The sequence below is a fragment of the Hemicordylus capensis genome, chromosome 12, assembly GCF_027244095.1.
Source record: "Hemicordylus capensis ecotype Gifberg chromosome 12, rHemCap1.1.pri, whole genome shotgun sequence".
In the NCBI taxonomy this organism is placed as follows: domain Eukaryota; kingdom Metazoa; phylum Chordata; class Lepidosauria; order Squamata; family Cordylidae; genus Hemicordylus; species Hemicordylus capensis.
Window position 1 is genome coordinate 1,555,389 of NC_069668.1, and position 19,199 is coordinate 1,574,587.

Genomic DNA, 19,199 nt, shown 5'->3' on the forward strand with positions numbered 1-19,199 from the left:
CACAGGATAAGACACTTACTAGGAAGCAAGCCTAAAACGACCCTAAAACAGCTTGCACAGAATGGGATTTGTTCTAATCGATTCGAATTTGCCTGGACTCAAATCGAATTCTGATCAAATCTGAGTGAATTCGGTTTGAGCTCAGGCGAATTCAAACAGTTATGCAAGCAGTTACAAGTCAAAAAGACTCGGATTCGATTTGAATCTAGTTGGCCATGTCACTTGCACATGCATCCCTACAAATTTCACTTCTGCAATGCCTCAGCAGGCAGAGGATTTTCTTACAACTCTGTCCCTTCACCCAACAATATGGGGGTGATGTCTAAAACACACACACGCCCCCCCAATTATGCACTGAACTTTGAAAATGAAGAATGCCCCATTAAAAGCTGAGTCACCTCATGTGGACATAAGGGCAGCCCTGCTGGATCAGGCCCAAGGCCGATCTAGTCTGGCATTCTGTTTCCCACCCATCTCTGGGGTGCCCAAGTGCCGCCTCCAGAGCGGCCTCCCCCCCGCCCCCCATTTGTATTTCAGAAATCTAAGATGTGGGACTCAGCCCAACAGCCTTCAACGCCCTTTCCGCCTCCTGTGCCCCCATTTCCCCCCCTTTCTTTTTCTGGTGCCGCCACCGCGTGCATGCCCAGGCGGGCAGCAGCTCCTGAGCGGACACGTGATGGAGGAGGAGGCGGCTGCTTGGAGAGGGCGGAGGGAGCTTCTCCGGCGGCGCTGCCGGGAAGGCTCAGATCGGCGCATCCTCGCCGCGGAGAGAGGCAAGCCGCAGACACAGGCGGGCACAGTCGCCGCCGCCGCGAGAGGCAGGACTCGCGCGTGGAGGCGAGCGGCAAGATCCCGGCGATCGCCCCGCGGGAACCCGCAGCCCTGGACGTGCCGGCGGCGGAGCTGCTGCTGCAGCCGGGGTCCCCCCTCCAGCCGTGGGGCTGGCCCCCCAACTGCTCCCCCTCTCCGCGCCGCCGGACCCAAGCTGCGCTGCCGCGGACGCCCCGCCGGAGGAGGACGAGGACGCTTGTCTTGGGATTATAGCAGCACTCACTCCCCGCTTCATTTATTGGGGGGGGGGGGTCTCTTATTCCCGCCGCCCCTCCGTTCCGATCCTGCCGCGCCTCCTCCCTTCCCTGCCTCTCTTTCTTTCCTTGGATCCTAATTCTTTTTTTTGGGGGGGGGATCTTTTGCATCCCAGGTTGCTGGGCCCCCCCTCTCCCTTTGTGCCCTGTGGAATATTTTCGCACTGCCTACCCCCCCCCGCCACCCCTCCACTGACCCGTCTCTTTCATCGTTTGGCACCCATTTTTGTTTTGAGGCGGGGGGGCGGCTTGCACTTGGGGGTCCCTGGTTGTCCCCACACCCCGCCCCGCGCACTCAGTCCTTCGGAATTTACCTTAAGCCCCCCCAACCCCCCCCCCGCTCCAGCTCAGTCATCTAGATCGCCCCTGCCTATCAGGGAATTTAAGCCTCCCCCCCTTTTGGGGGTGCGTGTGAGAGAAATCGGGGGTGCCCCTTGCGAGGCATCGGTGGGACAACCCCCCCGTTGGCTTGACTCCGCTTTCCGACCCGGAGTGCTTGGATTGGGTTTATACGGCGCCGCCGCACCCCGGATTCCGCCATGGCCGTGCCAAGCCGGACGCCCTCGGTACCCGCCGCCCTTCTCTGCTGCATCGGGGCGTTGATCAGCCACGGTGAGTGAAGCCCCGCCGAGGGCAGGGGGCGGGAGAGGGGCTATCCTCTGGGGGGCTGGGCGGCCTTTTGGGAATGCCCTGGTGCGTTTTGGGAAGCCACGATTCCCTCACACGGTCTTTGACAAAGGCGAGGGGGCCTCTGAGCATGTACAGAGCGCAACCCTCCCCACCACAGTTAACCAGCCTGGACAAGTGACTCTAGCCAAGTAAGCTGCTTCTGTTTTATTTAAAGTGTGTGTGTGTGTGTGTGTGTGTGTGTGTGTGTGTGTGTGTGTGATACTCCTGAGCATGTGCAGAGTGTGCACCTGGAATTGTTCAAACATTAAAGGGTTAGGGGTGTCTGAGCATGTGCAGACGGTGCCCCACGCATCGCTGTTAACAACAGCTTGTGTAGGTTACGCCAGCCAAATGACTTTTATTCATTTTATAGATGGTGTATATATATTTATTTTATCTAATGCTAGGGATAAGCGCTGAGCATGTAAGCCCAGGAGTTTACAAATCTAAACATGTGCAGAGTGCAACTGGAAGCACTCACATAATGAAGGTGAGAGTGCCTCTGAGCATCTGCAGAGTGCTCTCCTCCTGCTACAATTAACTGAATTCCAGGCAGAAGCCCAGCCAAGTTATTTACTTTACTTTTATTTTAAAATTGATATGGTACATAGATATTATTTAATGCCAGGATTAAGCACTGGCAATATACTCATAGGGTGAATGCTTCTGAGCATGTGCAGAGTGTGTGCTCAAACGATAGGAGAGAGAGAGCTGGTCTGGGGGAGAGACCTGGTCTTGCAGTGGCGAACATGAATTGTCCCATTACTAAGCAGGATCTGCTCTGGTTTGCATTTGAATGGGAGACTAGAAGTGTGAGCAGCACTGAAAGAGATTCCCCTCAGGGGATGGAGCCACTCTGGAAAGAGCTTCTAGGTTCCAAGTTCCCTCCCTGGCAGCATCTCCAAGACAGGGCTGAGAGAGATTCCTGTCTGCAACCTTGGAGAAGCCGCTGCCAGTCTGTGAAGACAATACTGAGCTAGATAGACCAAGGGTCTGACTCAGTATATAGCAGCTTCCTATGTTCCTGTAATAAAGGCAAGGGTGTATCTGAGCATGTGCCAAAAGCCGCTCCGTTGGACTAAGCACAGCCTGTTACAACTTGGGTGTGTCTGAGTGCCGGGATATCTAAGCACGTTGAAGCTGCACCTCCTCTACACACATGCACACCAATTAGGACTTGGGGGGTGTCTTTTTTTTTTTTTTTTTTAAGAAAGAAATATGGTCTTTTTAGTTTAAGATTTTAATTTTCTGATAGAAAAACAGAACATAGCAGCCAACAGAAATAAAACAGGAGACTGAGAGGGTGTCAGTACCACGGCAGGGCGTGCCTGAACTGAACCTTGATGCTGAAATATTTAGAACCTTTAGGAAGATCGAAACAGCTGCCATCCCAGTTCTAGGAGCAGGGGGTGGGTGGGTGTCTTAATTCAAGTGCCCCTCTCGTTCAGTGGTTCTCCCCTCTCCATTCTGGTACCCCACTCCCCAAATTCTTTGGGTTGATTCTGATTCTCCAGACTTAATTAGAACCCGAGCTCAAAGGCAGACCCTAATTTGCAGACGGTAGCTCAGTTCTGTGGATGCCCATCTCCAAGTGCAGAGTAGCCAGGGTGTGATGTAAGCAGGCGTGCACAGGAGTTAAAGAAGAGAGTATTGTTGAGCATGTGCAGAGGGCCTTTCTTTTACACCCCCCCCATACATCCAGGATGAAGCATGTTTGAAGACGGGATTCCTAGGCAACCGTGAGGCCCAGCTTAAGCCTTAAACCCATTTTGGCTTGAAGACCTGAAGCACTAGTGGGTATCTCGGAGCAGGGACCCCCAGACTTGGCTCCCCAGATGTTGTCAGACTACAATACCCAGCATCCACGGTCATGGCAGTGAATGATGGGCATTTTAGTCCAACAACATCTGGGGACCCAAACCTGGTAAACTCTACATTTGGCACATAAGTAGAGTGCTTTCTCTCGTCACTGAGTAACCGCCACCCACATTAAAAAAAAACAATATTGTTTTAAGTAGTGTTTTGTTAAAATGGTGTTTGTTTTATGTCTTTTAAAATTTGTTGTGCACCGCCCAGAGCCTTTGGATGGGGCCGTCTATAAATGTAATAAATAAATAAATAAATTTTGGGGGGGTCAAGGAGAGCACTCTCCAGGAGGGAGAGTGTAACTCTGGGTAGATTCCTGCTCCATCACTTTCTCCCTTTTTGGAAACCAGACCATAGTCAGGCTGCTGAACATCAGAATCAGACGAAGGTTTGTCTGGTCCAGCCTTCCATTTCCCCTGATGGCCAAAGGAAGCTCGCAACACGTCAGGCAACAGTCTTTCCATTGACTTTGCCCCTGGAATCTGTTAGGTAGCCTGCACTTGCAGATGGAGGTTCCATTCTTAATGATCCTAATGAGAACTTAAGGGGAGTCCGGCTGGATCAGACCACAGGCCTGTCGTCCCGTTGGAACAATATGGGGCATAGCTCAGTGGCAGAGCTATATGCATGCAGAAGGTCCCAGGTTCATTCCCTGCCACCATCTCCGGGGAGGCCTGGGAGCGACTCCTGCCTGGAACCTTGGATAGCTGCTGCCAGTCAGTGCTGACAATACTGAGCTAGATGGACTCCATATAAGGCAGTCTCCTATGTGCCCTGTTTCCCCAGTGGCCAATCACACACTTCTGAGAAGTCCTCAAGGAGGACAGGCCCTCCCATTGCTTAAATACCAAATGCGGAGGACCGTGGTGGACTGCCCTTTAATATGGAGGTTCTGTTTTATTTCCTGAATGGCGGCCCCTTTCCTCTAGACCTTTCCGGTAGGCCTGTTTTACCTCCAGAATCTTCCAATTCTCTTTCCTGTCCATGGGAGAAGGATCTTCTTCCTTCTCCCTGTCTCCAGGGATGCAAACAGGATTTTTTGGGGGGGGCAGCCCACCGTATGTGGGTCCCCCCAATTTATGGGGAGCCCTGCTGTGGTGGCCCAGGTGGTGCTTCCAAAACCAGGCCCCTGGCTGTCTCCAGGCCTGGTAGAAGCAACAAGCCAGGTTGCCGTCTGGAAAAGGGTCCGGGGGGCGCCTGCCCCTTTGGGAGAACTACTACAGGAGAGGGGGATTTCTGTAGATTTCCTTTCCCCTGCATGAAAAGCAGCACCAATCTCCTCTTAAAGATATAGGAGGACTGCCCTCTTTGGCCGATGCGGGAGGGTCTGTTCCCTCCTCGCCAGAGGTTCCTCTGCCCCGCAAGGGAAAGATTTCTGCCTCTTCAACGCTGCTGCCAGATGGTGTCTCCAAATAGAAGAGCAAGGGCTGGGCCAGTGATTGCTCAGCTTGCTGCTTCAGTGCGGTTGGGATTGAACCGAGGACCGCGGATCTGGAGATCACCTCGCCCTTGGTGCTGCTCTGTCGTAACAACGGCGTCTTGAACTCTAACCCGGACCCTAACCCTCCGGCGTGCACCGCAAACCAAGAGAAAACCCCGTGTGTGTGTGTGTGTGTGCGGGGGGGAGACTGTGCTTACCTTGCTGCCAGAAATGCATTTTGCACATGCCCAGAGACACCCTGATGATGATGCCTTTTGTTCTTTACACTGTTGAACCTGCAAGACCCTTGTTTGCGAGGATGACCAGAAACCAGGCTCTTTCGCCTGGATTGGCACAGTTCATCTTCTGTTGGGGGGCGGGGGCGCAATAAAGGATGCCTAGAAATCTTTTCATCTCCCCCACCCACAGGGTTCTTTACCCTGTGTTTGTGTTCTCTGCTCACTGAGCAAAGAGGCACCTTTTTAAAGTGGGGAATCTCTTTATTGAGCAGAAGGAGAGCAACCGGCCCTATCCATCCCTGGCACAGCACCCCTCCAGTGGCTGTTGCTGGGGGGCTGTCTTGTGTTTCTTTTTAGATTGTGAGCCCTTTGGGGACAGGGGAGGGGCTTGCCTATCTATCTATCTATCTATCTATCTATCTATCTATCTATCTATCTATCTATCTATCTATCTCTGTAAACCAAATTGGAGACTTGGGCTGAAACGCAGTCTAAAAATATCCATCGCCTTCCTATTCATATTCTCTGCCTGTTGTGTGGTTTTTTGGGGTGGTTTTTTTTTTTGCATATGTTGCAAATACTTCTAACCCCCTCCCCTTGATAAAAGAGAGACCTCTTTCTCAACCCCACCCTTCCCTCCTTTCTTCTGTTTCCATCGCTCAAGAATTACGATGGTGTAAAATCCTCAGGAACCAAGATCCTGGTACTGTTGCATCCATCTATGGGGTGTTGGGTTCTCTGATTCCCACCCCCACCCCCCTGCAATTTGCCCTGATGGTGCCCTCATAAGCCCACCCTTTCTGTGTTGCCTGGCCTTTGGGGAAAGACTCTGGGAAGGTTTAGATTGAAAGAGGCTCAGCTTGGACTGGAAAAGAGACACTTTGCATACTCTGTGTGTGTGTGTGTGTGTGTGTGTGTGTGTGTGTGTGTGTGTGTGTGTGTGTGTGTGTGTGTGTGTGGGCCAGAATCTGTGCGGAGCTGAGATATGTTGCTGTGAATGACTGGAGGTGTGGTGGGGCTATACGGCCGCCCCCTTTTGGCAACAGGGTTTCTGGAACTGCCCCCTGCTCCCCGAGAAGCATGCCCTAAAGGCAGCGTCTCCCAGTTGGTAGTGAATATGTGGGATGTGGGATGACAATTTGGTCTCCGTGTCGTCCCAAAAAGGATTTATTTCTGCATTGTAGTTTCAAATCTATTGTCGATTTGAAGCACTCTCTCTGTATTGTAGCTTCAGATTTGCTGTTTTTGGGGCACAGCTCGCCTACCCAGAAATGCACTTTGCCCCCTTTTGTGCCTGATGTTTCCCCCCTGGTGCAGCCACTAGACCAGTGCTGGGGGTCTGGGGGCCTTTTCCTGACCATCCTTTTTTGGGGAGGGGGGCCTTAATTTGGAGGCAGGCAAAGAGCTGGTCTTAAGGGAGGAGAGCTGGCCTTGTGGTTGCCAGCATGACTAGTCCCCTTAGCTAAGCAGGGCCCACCCTGGTTTGCATTTGAATGGGAGACTTGATGTGTGAGCACTGTAAGATATTCCCCTCTTAAGGGATGGGGCCACTTTGGGAAGAGCATCTGAGGTCCCTCGTTCCCTCCCTGGCAGCATCTCCAAGATAGGGCTGAGAGAGACTCCTGTTGCAACCTTGGAGAAGCTGCTGCCAGTCAGTGTAGGTAATACTGAGCTAGATGGACCAAGGGTCTGACTCAGTATATGGCAGCTTCCTATGTTCCTAGAAAGGGCTGCTTTTAAGGACCCACTGATTTCAGAATTGGGAGGCCACGACGGGAAGGACTGGAGTTCTTCCCTCACTCTTTATGTTCACAAAACCAAGAGTTCTGGGTAAGATGGAGCTAAGAAAGCGGAGCAAATCAAGCGGTGGGATTGGGGGTTGGGGAGTGTCTCTCTTTCCCTCTCTCCGCAGACCTGGAAACAAACTAGTTTCTAGCCTGCGTGTGAATACCAGAATCAATGCAAGCTACGATATAGAAACTCTGCTTCCCCCAATGGCTGCCTCCCTGACGTAGGCAGCCGCCTTATACTGAGCCACTCCGTTGGTCCATATAACTCAGTGTTGTCTGCACTGACTGGCAGCAGCTCTCCAAGGCTTTGGGTGTGAGTCTCTGCCCGCCCTGCCTGGAGACGCTGCCGGCGAGAGAACCATCCATTCTGCGTGCCAAGCAGATGCTCTTCCACTGTTGAGCTACGCCCCCATCCCCAAGGGGAATACCTGAACACACTCCCCTGTCGCCTCCCATCCAAATGCAAACCAAGGCAGGCCTTGCTTAGCAAAGGGGGCCACCCGCGCTCTCGGCCGCAAGGCTCTCTCTCCTCCACTAGCCAAAACAGTGCTCTTTCCACAGCCTGCGCCTTCTGCAACCTTATCATGCTCGCGCTCTCTCTGTCTCTGTGAGATTTTTCACAGCTGCCTCCTTCAATGCCACGGTCCCCCCACCCCACCACCACAGCCCGCCAGCCCACTCCCCTACATATATCTCTTCCCCAGAACTGGAACAGAAGCCTGCAGCCACAGCAATCTATGGAATTGCATTATAAAAGCAATTAATAATATATCGCGATGGAGCATTAAAAGGCTCCGGGAGGCCTCTCTGGCTGGTGTGGCTGCGGCATCTCCTCTCTACGCGCTTAAGTTTACAAGTAGCTGAGCGCACGTTCTCCGAGGGAGCCCCCCCCTTCCCTCGGTGAGCAGATGGCGGACGAGGCCGGATAACAGGGGACCAGAACTGGCAGCAAACTGGATTGGCGGGCCTGTGGTGTGTCTATGTGGGGGGCCACGGGGGGCTGTATTTAACGTCGACGCCTCCGATCGCTTTAAGGAGCTGGTGATCAGAGCAAAAATGTGCTTCTCGGTTTCCCTGCCTTTCCGATGAATCATCCGTATTTCCTGTGCACTGTGGTTCTGGAGCACACTAAAATAGCGTTGTTGTTTTTAAAGAGAGAGATTATTTCTAAGCTGTCTTTGATGGTGGATGCGGGAGGTGCTTGCTATTGGCCTCAGCCATGAGTGGGGTTTCACGCAACACCTTGCCGGTGTATGGAACTCCTTGCCACGAGACAAGGGGGGTGACCAGAAGTTCAGTTGGCTTAAAAAACAACAACAAAGAGATGTGGGCACTTTTAGAGAGATTAGGTCTATCCAATTGCCCGAGAGAGACCTTTCCAGCCTTGATGAATTAGTGTGATCTTCTGGTAAAGCTGTCAGAACCAGTGGCTGTCCCCATATCTAACCCCTGCTAATTGAGCAAAGAGGTGTCTTTTAAAAGTGGTGATTCTCTTTGTTTAGCAGGGAGAGAGCAACTGGCCCTATCCGGGTGGGCTATGGGGTGGAGACTGCCTTGGTCGGCTTGATGGCTGATCTCCAACTGGGAATTGACAGAGGAAGTGTGACTCTGTTGGTCCTCTGGGGTATTTAAGAGAACGCCTTCTTTGCTATGAACCCCACCACCCATTAAGATCATCAGGAGAGGTTCGTCTGCAGTTGCCACCGGCTCGTCTGGTGGCCACTCAGGGACGGGCCTCCTCCGAGGCTTTGGAACCTGCTCCCTGCTGAAATAAGACCCTCCCATCTCTGACCACTTTTAAAAAGGCAGTCAAGACACATTTGTTTACCCAGGCTTTTCATTAGATCCTATTTTAATAGTTTGATGATTATTTTAAATAGTTTTAACATTGTTTTAAGTTCTAAAGCGTTGTAATGTTTTAACCTTTTTACTTGTTGTTTTTATTGTTTCGTTGTAAACTGCCCGGAGGTTTGCATTTTGGGCGGTATACAAATATGTTAAATAAATAAATTTTATCTTGGGTGTGATGGGTTCTCTTGCTGGAGATCTTCAAACAGGAGCTGGACAGCCGTCTCTTAGGGATGCATGAGCTCTGAATTTTCTTAGTCAATTAGTGGGATGGACTAAATGGTCTCCATGAACCCTCCAACTCCTGAATTCTGTAGATGGAGTCTGTTAGAACCTGGTCGCATGGTTCCCCAGTGAGAGGTTTCTCCTTTAGGCCAGTTTCCTCTCGGAGAGGAGCTCTCTCCCCCCATAATGAGGCGCTTTTGATGTGGTTAGGAAGGAAGATTTCCTTCGATTCCGTGAAATCCATCTGCCCGTCTCTTCTGCGACTCCAAACAATTTGCCTTGAGGCTGAACGCTGAATCAATGTAACATCCTGTTTACACATTCCATTATGCTGGGTTGGCAACCTGTGAACTTGTTTTCCACAATCTCTCTCCCCCCCCACCCCGGGGGGGGCATTTTAAGGGCGCTAAACTGACACCACAACCCTGAGTAGCCTATCATCCAAAGCTGGAAGGTACCTGATTTGACGTGCTGTTAATGGCAGCAAAACTGGGCCATGAGCCTACAGGAAGATCTCCTCCATAAGTTCTGCTGCCTATCTCCTGTTCATTTCTCCTCTGTACAAAAACAGACAGTGGTAGGTCAAAGGCGAAGGAAAAAAACAGGTCGAGTTTTCCTCCACGCTCAGGCCTGCAGAACTCACTGCCATGAGATGTTGTGAGCCAAAAGTATAAATGAACTTCACCGTTCTTTTTATAACAGTCCATAAAGGAAAGTGGTCGCCCTGAGTGAGCCAGAAGTGATCTGATTTGGTCTGGTATGCTTTTGTGGTATGCTTTGGACCCTTCTTGATGACTAAGTGGCCCGTGTCTCAAAGTACTGTTGAGTCACTGTCCTGTGCAGCTGAGAAAGATGGAGATGCAGTTTTAAATGTTTTCCCCCCCTAACAGGCGTTTACATCGGAAGGTGGATTTACAATTGTATCTTCAGCCTTCCTGGGTTCTGTGTGCCTCCTGCAATCAGATGTTCGGCCTTAAGTACATCCTGAGCCCTCCCTTGGGTCCTCCGCATTCAGAGATGGCTTCCATGCAGGGAAGAGAGGTTAAAATCTCTCTTTGGTTGCTATGAAGGAGTGTGGCTCTTTGAATGGATTCCGCCTCATTTTCCATTGCATGTCAGACAATTTTCTTCTCATCTCCTCCTCCTCTGGTCTGCTGTGAAACTGACACAATGTGGGGGGAAAAGCCTCTGTGAATTTCACTGGTTTGCATTCCTCAAAAAGAATTGAAAGGCATTTATGAGGAGCATCTGTTCTGGTGCACACAGTAAAATCTGGATTAAACAAAACAAAAACAAAACAAAACACACACCCCACAATAATTTGAAGCATTGTTGGCACTGGCAAACTTGTTAAGTGAAACTGAAAGGGCTTTCCCCCAGCTCTGTCAGTTTCACCAGGGAGGCGTCCTCGGTAAGTCCCTTGACAGGACTTTTCAGCAATGGTGTAGCGGTTAGAGTGTTGGACTAGGACCAGTGAGACCTGGATTCAAATCCCTGTTCAGCCATGAAACTCACTGGATGACTCTGGGCCACTCCCTTCTCTCTTAGCCTAACCTACCGCACAGGGTTGTTGTGCGAGGATAAACAGAAGCATGTTTATAGGCTTCTTGGAGGAAGAACGGAACAAGAATGCAAGCATAAATAAAAAATAAAAATCTTTTCAGTTTTGCTGGAGTCCCGAGAGTGGGGGAAATAAAGGAGTTTATGAGGTGGGCAAAACGGATTGCTCACTCTGACACCAACCACATCATGTTGGGATAGCATCTGAATTCAGGGCTGTGTCGTGGTTGGAGGTGTGTGTGGTGGTTGGAGGTGTGTGTGTGTGTCTGGTGATACTTCAAAGCACAATTTGCAAATGGTGCATTTTAAATACAATAGGGGAAGATTCCCAAGCAATCATTAAACCATTTAAAAAATTGCTAGAGCAATTTTGGGCAAAGGTGGGGGACCCACAACACCCACAAATTATACAATTATAAATGGCACAGAGAGGCTTTCTCTCTGTCTCGTAAGACTCTCTGCCTTGAGGAGAGCTGGTCTTGTGGTAGCAAGCATGAATTGTCTCCTTTGCTAAGCAGGGTCCACCCTGGCTGCATTTGAATGGGAAACTACATGTGTGAGCACTGTGAGATATTCCCCTTAGCGGATGGAGCAGCTCTGGGGAGAGCATCTAAGATTCCAAGTTCCCTGGGATCTCCAAGATAGGGCTGAGAGAGACTCTTGCCTGCATCCTTGGAGAAGCCACTGCCAGTCTGGGTAGACAAACCTGAGCTAGATGGACCAAGGGTCTGACTTGGTAGAAGGCAGCTTCCTATGTTCTTATGATTAGAATAAGGGGCATCCTGTGATGGGCAGGAGACAGGCAAACCTGTCCTAACCGGAAGTGAACTCTTGTCTTGACTGACAGGCTGTTGAACTCCAGGGCTCAGCCAATGAGAACACCAGGTGGGTGGGACTTAGAGAGCTGTTGCCAAGAAGAAGAGAGGTCTTTGTTGGAGAAGAAGCTAGGCAGGAGGTGCTCAGGCGGACATGTGACCATGGAGGATGGCCATAGGAGAATAACTCTGCAGATCCTTGAAAGACAGGAGGGTAGGAATCTTGAATTCTCTTAAGTTTGGTTAGTTCTAGTAAAGGAAGCATAGGCTTTGGCTTCAGGAAGATTAGGGAAATGTTTGTTTAGTCAGACTCTGCATTAGGGATGCTCTGTTACTTTGGTGTGTGTGCTTTTGCATATTCCTGATACTGTTCTATTATTGTTTACCTGTAATGTAATTAAAATAAGAAACACTAGCCTATGCCCACCCTACCTAAGGCGTTGCAAAAGACTCTATATACATTGAAGCATGCATTAAGACAGCCTATTTTTGTAACCTACTAAGTATTTTTAACTGTATTCAAAAGCTGAGAAAGCCTCAGATGGAAGCAGTCTGTAGTAATTGAATAAAACCTTTTAAAAAGTTCTTTTCTTTTTACAAGCCTCTCCAAGTTGGTTTTCAACTCAGAAAAAAGTGGGGAGGCTGAAGAGTGGGCGGTTTCTCTGATGCAAACATGTCCTCAAATGTTCAGCAACTATCAGTTTTCTTACCACGTGTAGGCTTGCACGTGGAAGATTTTTGTACTTATCCAATAACAAAATAAAGAGAGTTTTCCCTGGGATTCCACCCCAAGCCCAGGGAGGTTCAAGCTGTGTCGATAAGAGGTGTGGTGGCGGCAGCATTTTGAACCCACTGATAGTACAGAATAGTTTTCGGAGAAGCCTAGCCAGGCAGCTCAGCAGGGATGATTCAGCATTTCTTTCCCTCACGTGAGCTTGCTCTGAGACAGTCTTTAATGTGCTCCAGCTTCAGAGAGAAGTGGGTCTTCTGTCCTTTGCACTAGGAGATGAAGGTGGCAAGAAGCAGTGGGAGCCTTTTAGGAACATAGGAACCTGCTACATACTGAGCCAGACCCTTGGTCCATCTAGCTCAGTATTGTCTACACAGACTGGCAGCGGCTTCTCCAAGGTTGCAGGCAGGAGTCTCTCTCAGCCCTATCTTGGAGATGCTGCCAGGGAGGGAACTTGAAACCTAGATGCTCTTCCCAGAGCAGCTCCATGGATTTCTGCTGTTTCTTGCCTTTTCAACAAGGGTAATGGAAAGGGGACCTCGAGTGAGGAGATCTGTGTGGGGTGCTGGGTGTCCTGCTCGCCAGAGGGCTGGGGGCATCCACCACTGGCTAGTGGATTTGTAGACCCCTGCACTCAGCACATAGATAACGTGCAGGACTCAAGATATCATGGTGTAATATCATATATAATTATTTATATATTAAATTATTATTCTAGAATGAACTGCTAGAATCTTGGACTAGACCTCTTGAGACTGCAGATGTGTGTCCTGTGTTTGAATGCTCAACCCTCTCTTCAAAAGGAAACTCAACATCCTGAATGTTAAAACCCACCCGTTTTCTGTTTATGGCCGTGTTCTCACAACCAAAATGATGGCAGTGAAAGAGTTAATTGTGATTGGCCTGCCATGTTGTGAGAACTCGGCCTGACTCAGTCGAAACCAGCTTCTTATTTATTAAGGGGATGGAGATTTTCTAGAGAGGGGCTGTAGGTCACTGAAAGAACGTTTGCTGTGTATGTCCTAGGCTCAATTTACCACTGAGACAGAAAAACTAAACTTGAAATTGTGTTTAGTGGTTTCTAGAGGTTCTGTTTAGGGGCCTCAAGCTCAAAAGCTCAAGTTCAAAAGCTAAAAATTTCAAGCTCTAGCGCTCAAAAGCTCTCAAGCTCTAGCGCTCAAAAGCTCTCAAGCTCTAGCGCTTGAAAGCTCTCAAGCTCTAGCGCTCGAAATCTCTCAAGCTCTAGCGCTCGAAATGCTCCAAGAGAGCAATCCTTCAAGCAGCCAGGTCCTCAGCTGTTTACTGAGGGTCACCACCGTTCTCTTCCATATGGGCAAGTATCCTTGGAGGCCTTTTCAAAATGTTTAGTGGAACCTCTGGATTCTGGAGCAGTCTGTCTGGGAATATTGCTGGGGACCAGAAGGAGGGCCTGGTGTTTACTTTCATGCCCTGCCGGAGAAGAGCGAACTTACCTTGCAAAGTTGCCATGAGGGTCAGCAGATCAAGGTGTGCCACTCCCAGTTCATCGGAGGAAGAGCGGGACAGAAATGAAAGCATAAAGACCCCAAGAGACCTGGAAGGAGCTGTGCTGGAAAGCCCATGCTAGGCGAGGTAGATTTCGCCAGCAGTAAAAAATCTTTTCTTTCCCTCCCCGCCACTGCGTAGGTGAGAATATGGTGTTACTGGTGTGTGTGTGTGTGAGAGAGAGAGAAATGGACTGGCTTGTCATCTTTATCAAGCGGGAGCCTCATAAAGCACCGGTGCTGTGCCAGCCAGTGCTCTCCTCTGATGAGATCGCCGCGGCCGTATTTCACCAGCCCTCCGAGAGCGCCATTAAAATATTGCATCTGCTCGCTCCTTTCGCTGGGGCTTCTGCCAGCCTGGAGCGCTTTGTGCACCTGGAGGGCGGGCGGAGGAAGGCCTGATTTAGAGCGCGGGAAGAGGTAATTGTGAGGCTGTTATTTGTAGGAGCAATCTGTCGGGAAGCGCAGAGCTCCCCGGCCCCCTCTCCTCCCCCCCCCCAGCCTTTTATCTGCTGAGGTTGGAGCAGGAGAGAAAGTCGGAGCTTGGGCATTAGAGGCAGGAGATGGAGATGGATGTTAAATTGCTGGCCGGCCCTGAGTTCTGGCCAGCGCTGTCAGTCTGAAGCGGGAGGCTGGAGGGGCAGAGGCCCAAGGCGCCCCCACCACGAGCCCAGCGCTGTGGCAAAGCCAGACAGACTTCAAGTTCTGCCAGAGCAGGAGCAATATTGATTTGGGGAAGAACGTTGGTCTTGTGGTAGCAGGCATGGCTTGTCCCTGTTGCTAAGCAGGGCCTGCCTTGGTTTGCATTTGGATGGGAGATGACATGGGAGTGCTGTCTGCCGTAAGATCTTCCCCGAGGTTGCAGGGCTGCACGGTTTCGACCCTCCTGCGGATGTTGGACTACAATAACTCCTGGCTATTGGCCACTGTGGATGGGGATGATGAAAGCTGTAGTCCCCGAACAATACACGTGTCGACAGTACACAGAGCTGGATGGACCAATGGTCTGACTCAGTATAAGATGCAAAAAAAAAAAAAAAAGGGAGAGCAAAGTCCCATGGTGCTGTGAAATTGTTTTATTGCAGCCCAACGTGTATTGGCCGAAGCCTTCTTCGGGGCAAAATATTTTCCAATGAAATTCTGTCATACAAAACCAACTTCTCCGCAAACGGGCGCAAGCATTCTTAGACTAGCCAAAACTCCTTAAGCAGACGTGCTTCTATCTTCCTCCCTCCCATGAGGTGAGCTGGTCTTGAGATAGCAAGCCCGAACTGCCCCCTTTGCTAAGCAGGGCCTGCCCTGGTTTGCATTTGCGCAGGTGAGAACCTGTGGATCCTATCTGCTTTCAGTCATTCCTCGTAGGGGCACAGCATCCGCTTTCATGCAGAAGAGTCTCAGCTCCCACCCCAGGCAGCTTCTCCAGGTAGGCCTGGGAGGGGCTCCCGCCTGAAACCTCATCGAGCGGCTGCCAGTCAGTGCCAACAACACTGATCTCGACAGAGCAAGGACCTGACTCAGTATAAAGGGCGGTGCCCTTTACTTTACTTTTAGGGCCCCTCCTTCCTAACTTAAGCCTGGCTTTTGAGACTCAAAAGCCTCATGCCTTTTGGTGCAAAGGATAAAGCCTCCAGCATTTAGAATCTGGGACCAGTGCCTGTGCAGCACAGATGCCATCCCAGCGGGGGCAGAAACGCTTCCTTGGGCCCACCTGTTCTACGGAGACCCCTTCCCAGACCAGACTCTTGGGGAGGCCGTGGACAGGATTCCCCTCCTAGCAGAGGTCTTCTGTCTGGCTTGCCAGCTACCAGATTCCTCTACCGGGCTCTTTAGTGCAGTGTGTGTGGGTGGGTGGGTGGAGGGAGTGTATCTCCATTTTGGCTCTCGGGCGTCTTGGCACTCAGACCGCGGACTGTGCGCCGCCCCCAGGAACTGGTTGGCAGCGTCCCGGTGGCGTTTCCCACTCCAGCAGGGGTTGCCATGCTGGGCACGGGGCCAGCTGGCAAGGGGACACGGAGATGCCCTTGGCTGCGCAGAAGGTTGAGCTGCCCTGCCGAGGGGGAGGAGGGGGCTGGCGGAGTGAAGGAAGCTCCCACCTGCCTTGCGTGGGGCTTGGCTTGGCTCGCTCCCAAGCCTGGCTGTCAAAATAATAATTAGCAGCGTGCACACCCCGGGCTGGGCCTTGAGTGCTGATGCGGGGGACGGCCCCAGTCCGGACCTTGCTTTTGTTAGGCAGGTGGTCGTCTCCCTAGCCTCACTGCTGCCACCGAAGAGGAGGGATCATAACATGGGCCTATCCTGCAGGGCTGTTGTGGCCCTGCCGCTAGGCAGACCTAGCTGGTTGCCTACGGTACCCGTTCTTGGGGCGGGTGCGTGTGCATCAACAGTGCCAGAATCTAGCTGATGCTGCGATCTGAGTATCGAATGATGGCAAGAGAAACAACCGAAGAAGGTTATTTACCGCGTGCCCTGCGTAGGAAGCTGCCATATACGGAGTCAGACCCTTGCTTCCTCTAGCTCAGGATTGTCAGCTCTGACTGGCAGCAGCTCTCCAAGGTTTCAGCCAGGACTCTCTCCCAGCCCTACCTGGAGATGCTGCCAGGAAGGGAATTTGGAGCCTTCTGCATACAAAGCAGATGCTTTTCCACTGAGCTACGGCCACATCCCTGTATCTCCCAAATTCTAGGATTCTGTGCAACTTGCAGCATGCTTTTTTCAGCAGCAGCCAAGCAGCCAGCCAGACGCCGCTGGGAAATTGCAGGTCAGAGGTTGCCTGAATCCTTTGGGGGATGTTGGTGTGGTGACTGCAGCCTTATTAGACCGCCTAGTTCTGCTGGCCCTGCAACCCCCCATGCTTTTTGCAAATGCAGGGTTGCCGTCCTCTCCTCCGTCACTTCTCTGGGCTGGCCTCACCCCAGAGCTGTACGCCTCCTGGTTTCTGCTGGCCTTCTGTTGAGTGAAAAAGCTCCTGAGGAAGGCTAATTTTAGTCTCTGTGTCAGGTCAGCAGTTCGCTAGTTCAGCAGTTCTTACAGTTAGAAAATCCTTCCTAATGTCTAGGCAGAACCTGGTCGATAATGGGCTGCTTGTCATGTTGGCTATATGGAACCTCCAGCTTCAGGGGAAGTCTACCTCAGAATCCCAGCTGCAGGGGAGCAACAGCAGGAGAGGGTGCATGCCTTCATCCCTTGCTTGCGGGCTTCCCAGAGGCATCTAGTGGGCTACTGCTGGAAACAGGATGCTGGCCTAGAGGGCCTGATTCATGAGGGCTGCTAGGAACATAGGAAGCTGCCGTATACTGAGTCAGGCCTTTGGTCCATTTAGCTCAGTATTGTCTGCACAGACTGGCAGCAGCTTCTCCAAGGTTGCAGGCAGGAGTCTCAGCCCTGTCTTGATGATGCTGCCAGGGAGGGGACTTGGAGCCTGGATGCTCTTCCTAGAGCAAGGGCTCCATCCCCTACTAAGGGGACTATCTTGCAGTGCTCACACATCAAGTCTCCCATTCATATGCAAACCAGGGTGGACCCTGCTTAGCCAAGGGGACAAGTCCTGCTGGCTACCACCAGACCAGTTCTCCTCTCCTGTGACCCTTTTGGGAGCGTCTCCCCTCCCCAGCAAAAAATGACAGCGGCATTCACAGCTCCCAGAATTCCCTTGGGAAAATAATCATTTGGCAGTCTCCCGGGGTGTGTGTGTGTGTGTGTGTGTGTGTGTAGCATGCAACCCACCCGCCCACGCCACAGCATGGCACCCTGCAGTGGAAATCAAGAGCCATGATGATACATCTTTAAAAATTCACGGGGAACCCATCGGTGCTTTTAATATCGATTTTTGTCAATGTTCGCGTCCTCGCCTTAGAAGACCAACTTACTGCTAGGCGGTGGCAATGAACTCCAGCGACAGGCAGCTGTTCCCGCTGTAATCGGAACCGGCATTCGGATTCCAGGTTCTCTTCCTCCCTCCACAAAGATAAAGGATTTTCATAGGAACATAAGAGGCGCCCTGCTGGATCTGGCCCGAGGCCTATCAAGCTCAGTGTCTGTTTCCCTCAGTGGCCCACCATAGGACACGAGCCAGCCCAGCTGGTGGGGTCGCTACCATCTCGGGGGATGAATGGAGAGGAGAGCTGGTCTTGTGTTAGCAAGCATTACTTGTCCCCTTAGCTAAGCAGGGTCTGCCTCAGTTTGCATTTGAATGGGAGACTAGAAGTGTGAGCACTGGAAGAGATTCCCCTCAGGGGATGAAGCGGCTCTGGGAAGAGCAGAAAGTTCCAGGTTCCCTCCCTGGCAGCATCTCCAAGAGAGGGCTGGGAGAGATTCCTGCCTACAACCTCGGAGAAGCCACTGCCAGTCTGGGTAGACAATCCTGAGATAGGTGGACCAAGGGTCTGACTCTGTAGAAGGCAGCTTCCTGTGTTCCTACCTAGTGAATGTCATGAAGGAATGGGGATTTGAACTCTCTCTGGTCCTAGTCCAACATTCTTAACCACTATACCATGCAGGCTCGTTGCTTTTCGGGAGATATTTTTGTACTGAGGTGTACCTTATTGTGTGAGCTTCTGCTTGCTGACTGAACCAGTATAACCCAGATCTGGTTTACTACCTTCCCTCCCTCCTGCACCTCTTCCAAAGTTTTGGAAATGTCTTTTGACTCCCCCCACCCACCCAGGGTGTGGGGCAAGCATCAGATGTCACAATATCTTGGGGCCACCTTAGTTAGAACTGCTGGCTTGGTGAGATTTTGTAGTTTCTTAAGGGGCCGAGAGAGGTTGGGAAATGTAGTTTCTTAAGGGCCCGAGTGTCTAGAATCCCCAATTCCACTTCCAAGCCACTCTGTCTGCAGCCAGTTACCATAACCCTGTTAGTGTGTCCTCTCTTAAAAGACCCGTTCTGCCTCCTGGGATTATGGTCCTGACATCTGAAATGGGATTAAGCGGAAATGGAACAGAAGGGGCACCATCCCTTCCCGCACGTCCTTGGTGGAATTCGACAACATGAATGGCTTGGAATTCCTTGGGGCGGTTGGGATGTTTACATGGTGTAACATGATTTCCTTGCCTGTAATTGCATCGCCAAAACAGCATGAAATTGAACGGATGGGGAAGCGATTAGAAGTGGTTTGCGTGCACACACACACACACACACACACACGGTTGCCATGTGTGGCGGAAACATCAAACTTGTTGGAGAAAATGTCATTTGCTCCTTTGCGCTGGGTGCTTTGTTCTTCAAGACAAATTCCTACGGTCTGTCAAAATGTGCTCAAGATGTGTGTAATGGAAATACAGCTCTGTTTGAGGAGGCGTGCGAAGGGGCGGGGTTTCCTATGTGGGTCAAACTTTTTCAGGCTGGATTGGGGGGGGAAGGATATTCCTTATTTCTGAGAACATGTGGCACTGTTTGTGATCATTTTTGATGGCTTCGGCTCACCTGTT

The 19,199-nt window shown here is 51.1% G+C and overlaps 1 protein-coding gene across 1 annotated transcript in view; it reads left to right on the forward strand.

Annotated features, from left to right (window-relative positions):
- Positions 1–666: 666 nt before the first annotated feature.
- The window catches only part of TMEM132E (transmembrane protein 132E), a 619,388-nt gene continuing 600,855 nt past the window's right edge, over positions 667–19,199 (forward strand). Inside the window, exon 1 of the mRNA XM_053275464.1 lies at positions 667–1,697. Within this exon, the coding sequence (XP_053131439.1) occupies positions 1,625–1,697 (73 nt within the window). The 5' untranslated portion in view covers positions 667–1,624. The remainder of the gene's footprint in view (positions 1,698–19,199) is intronic.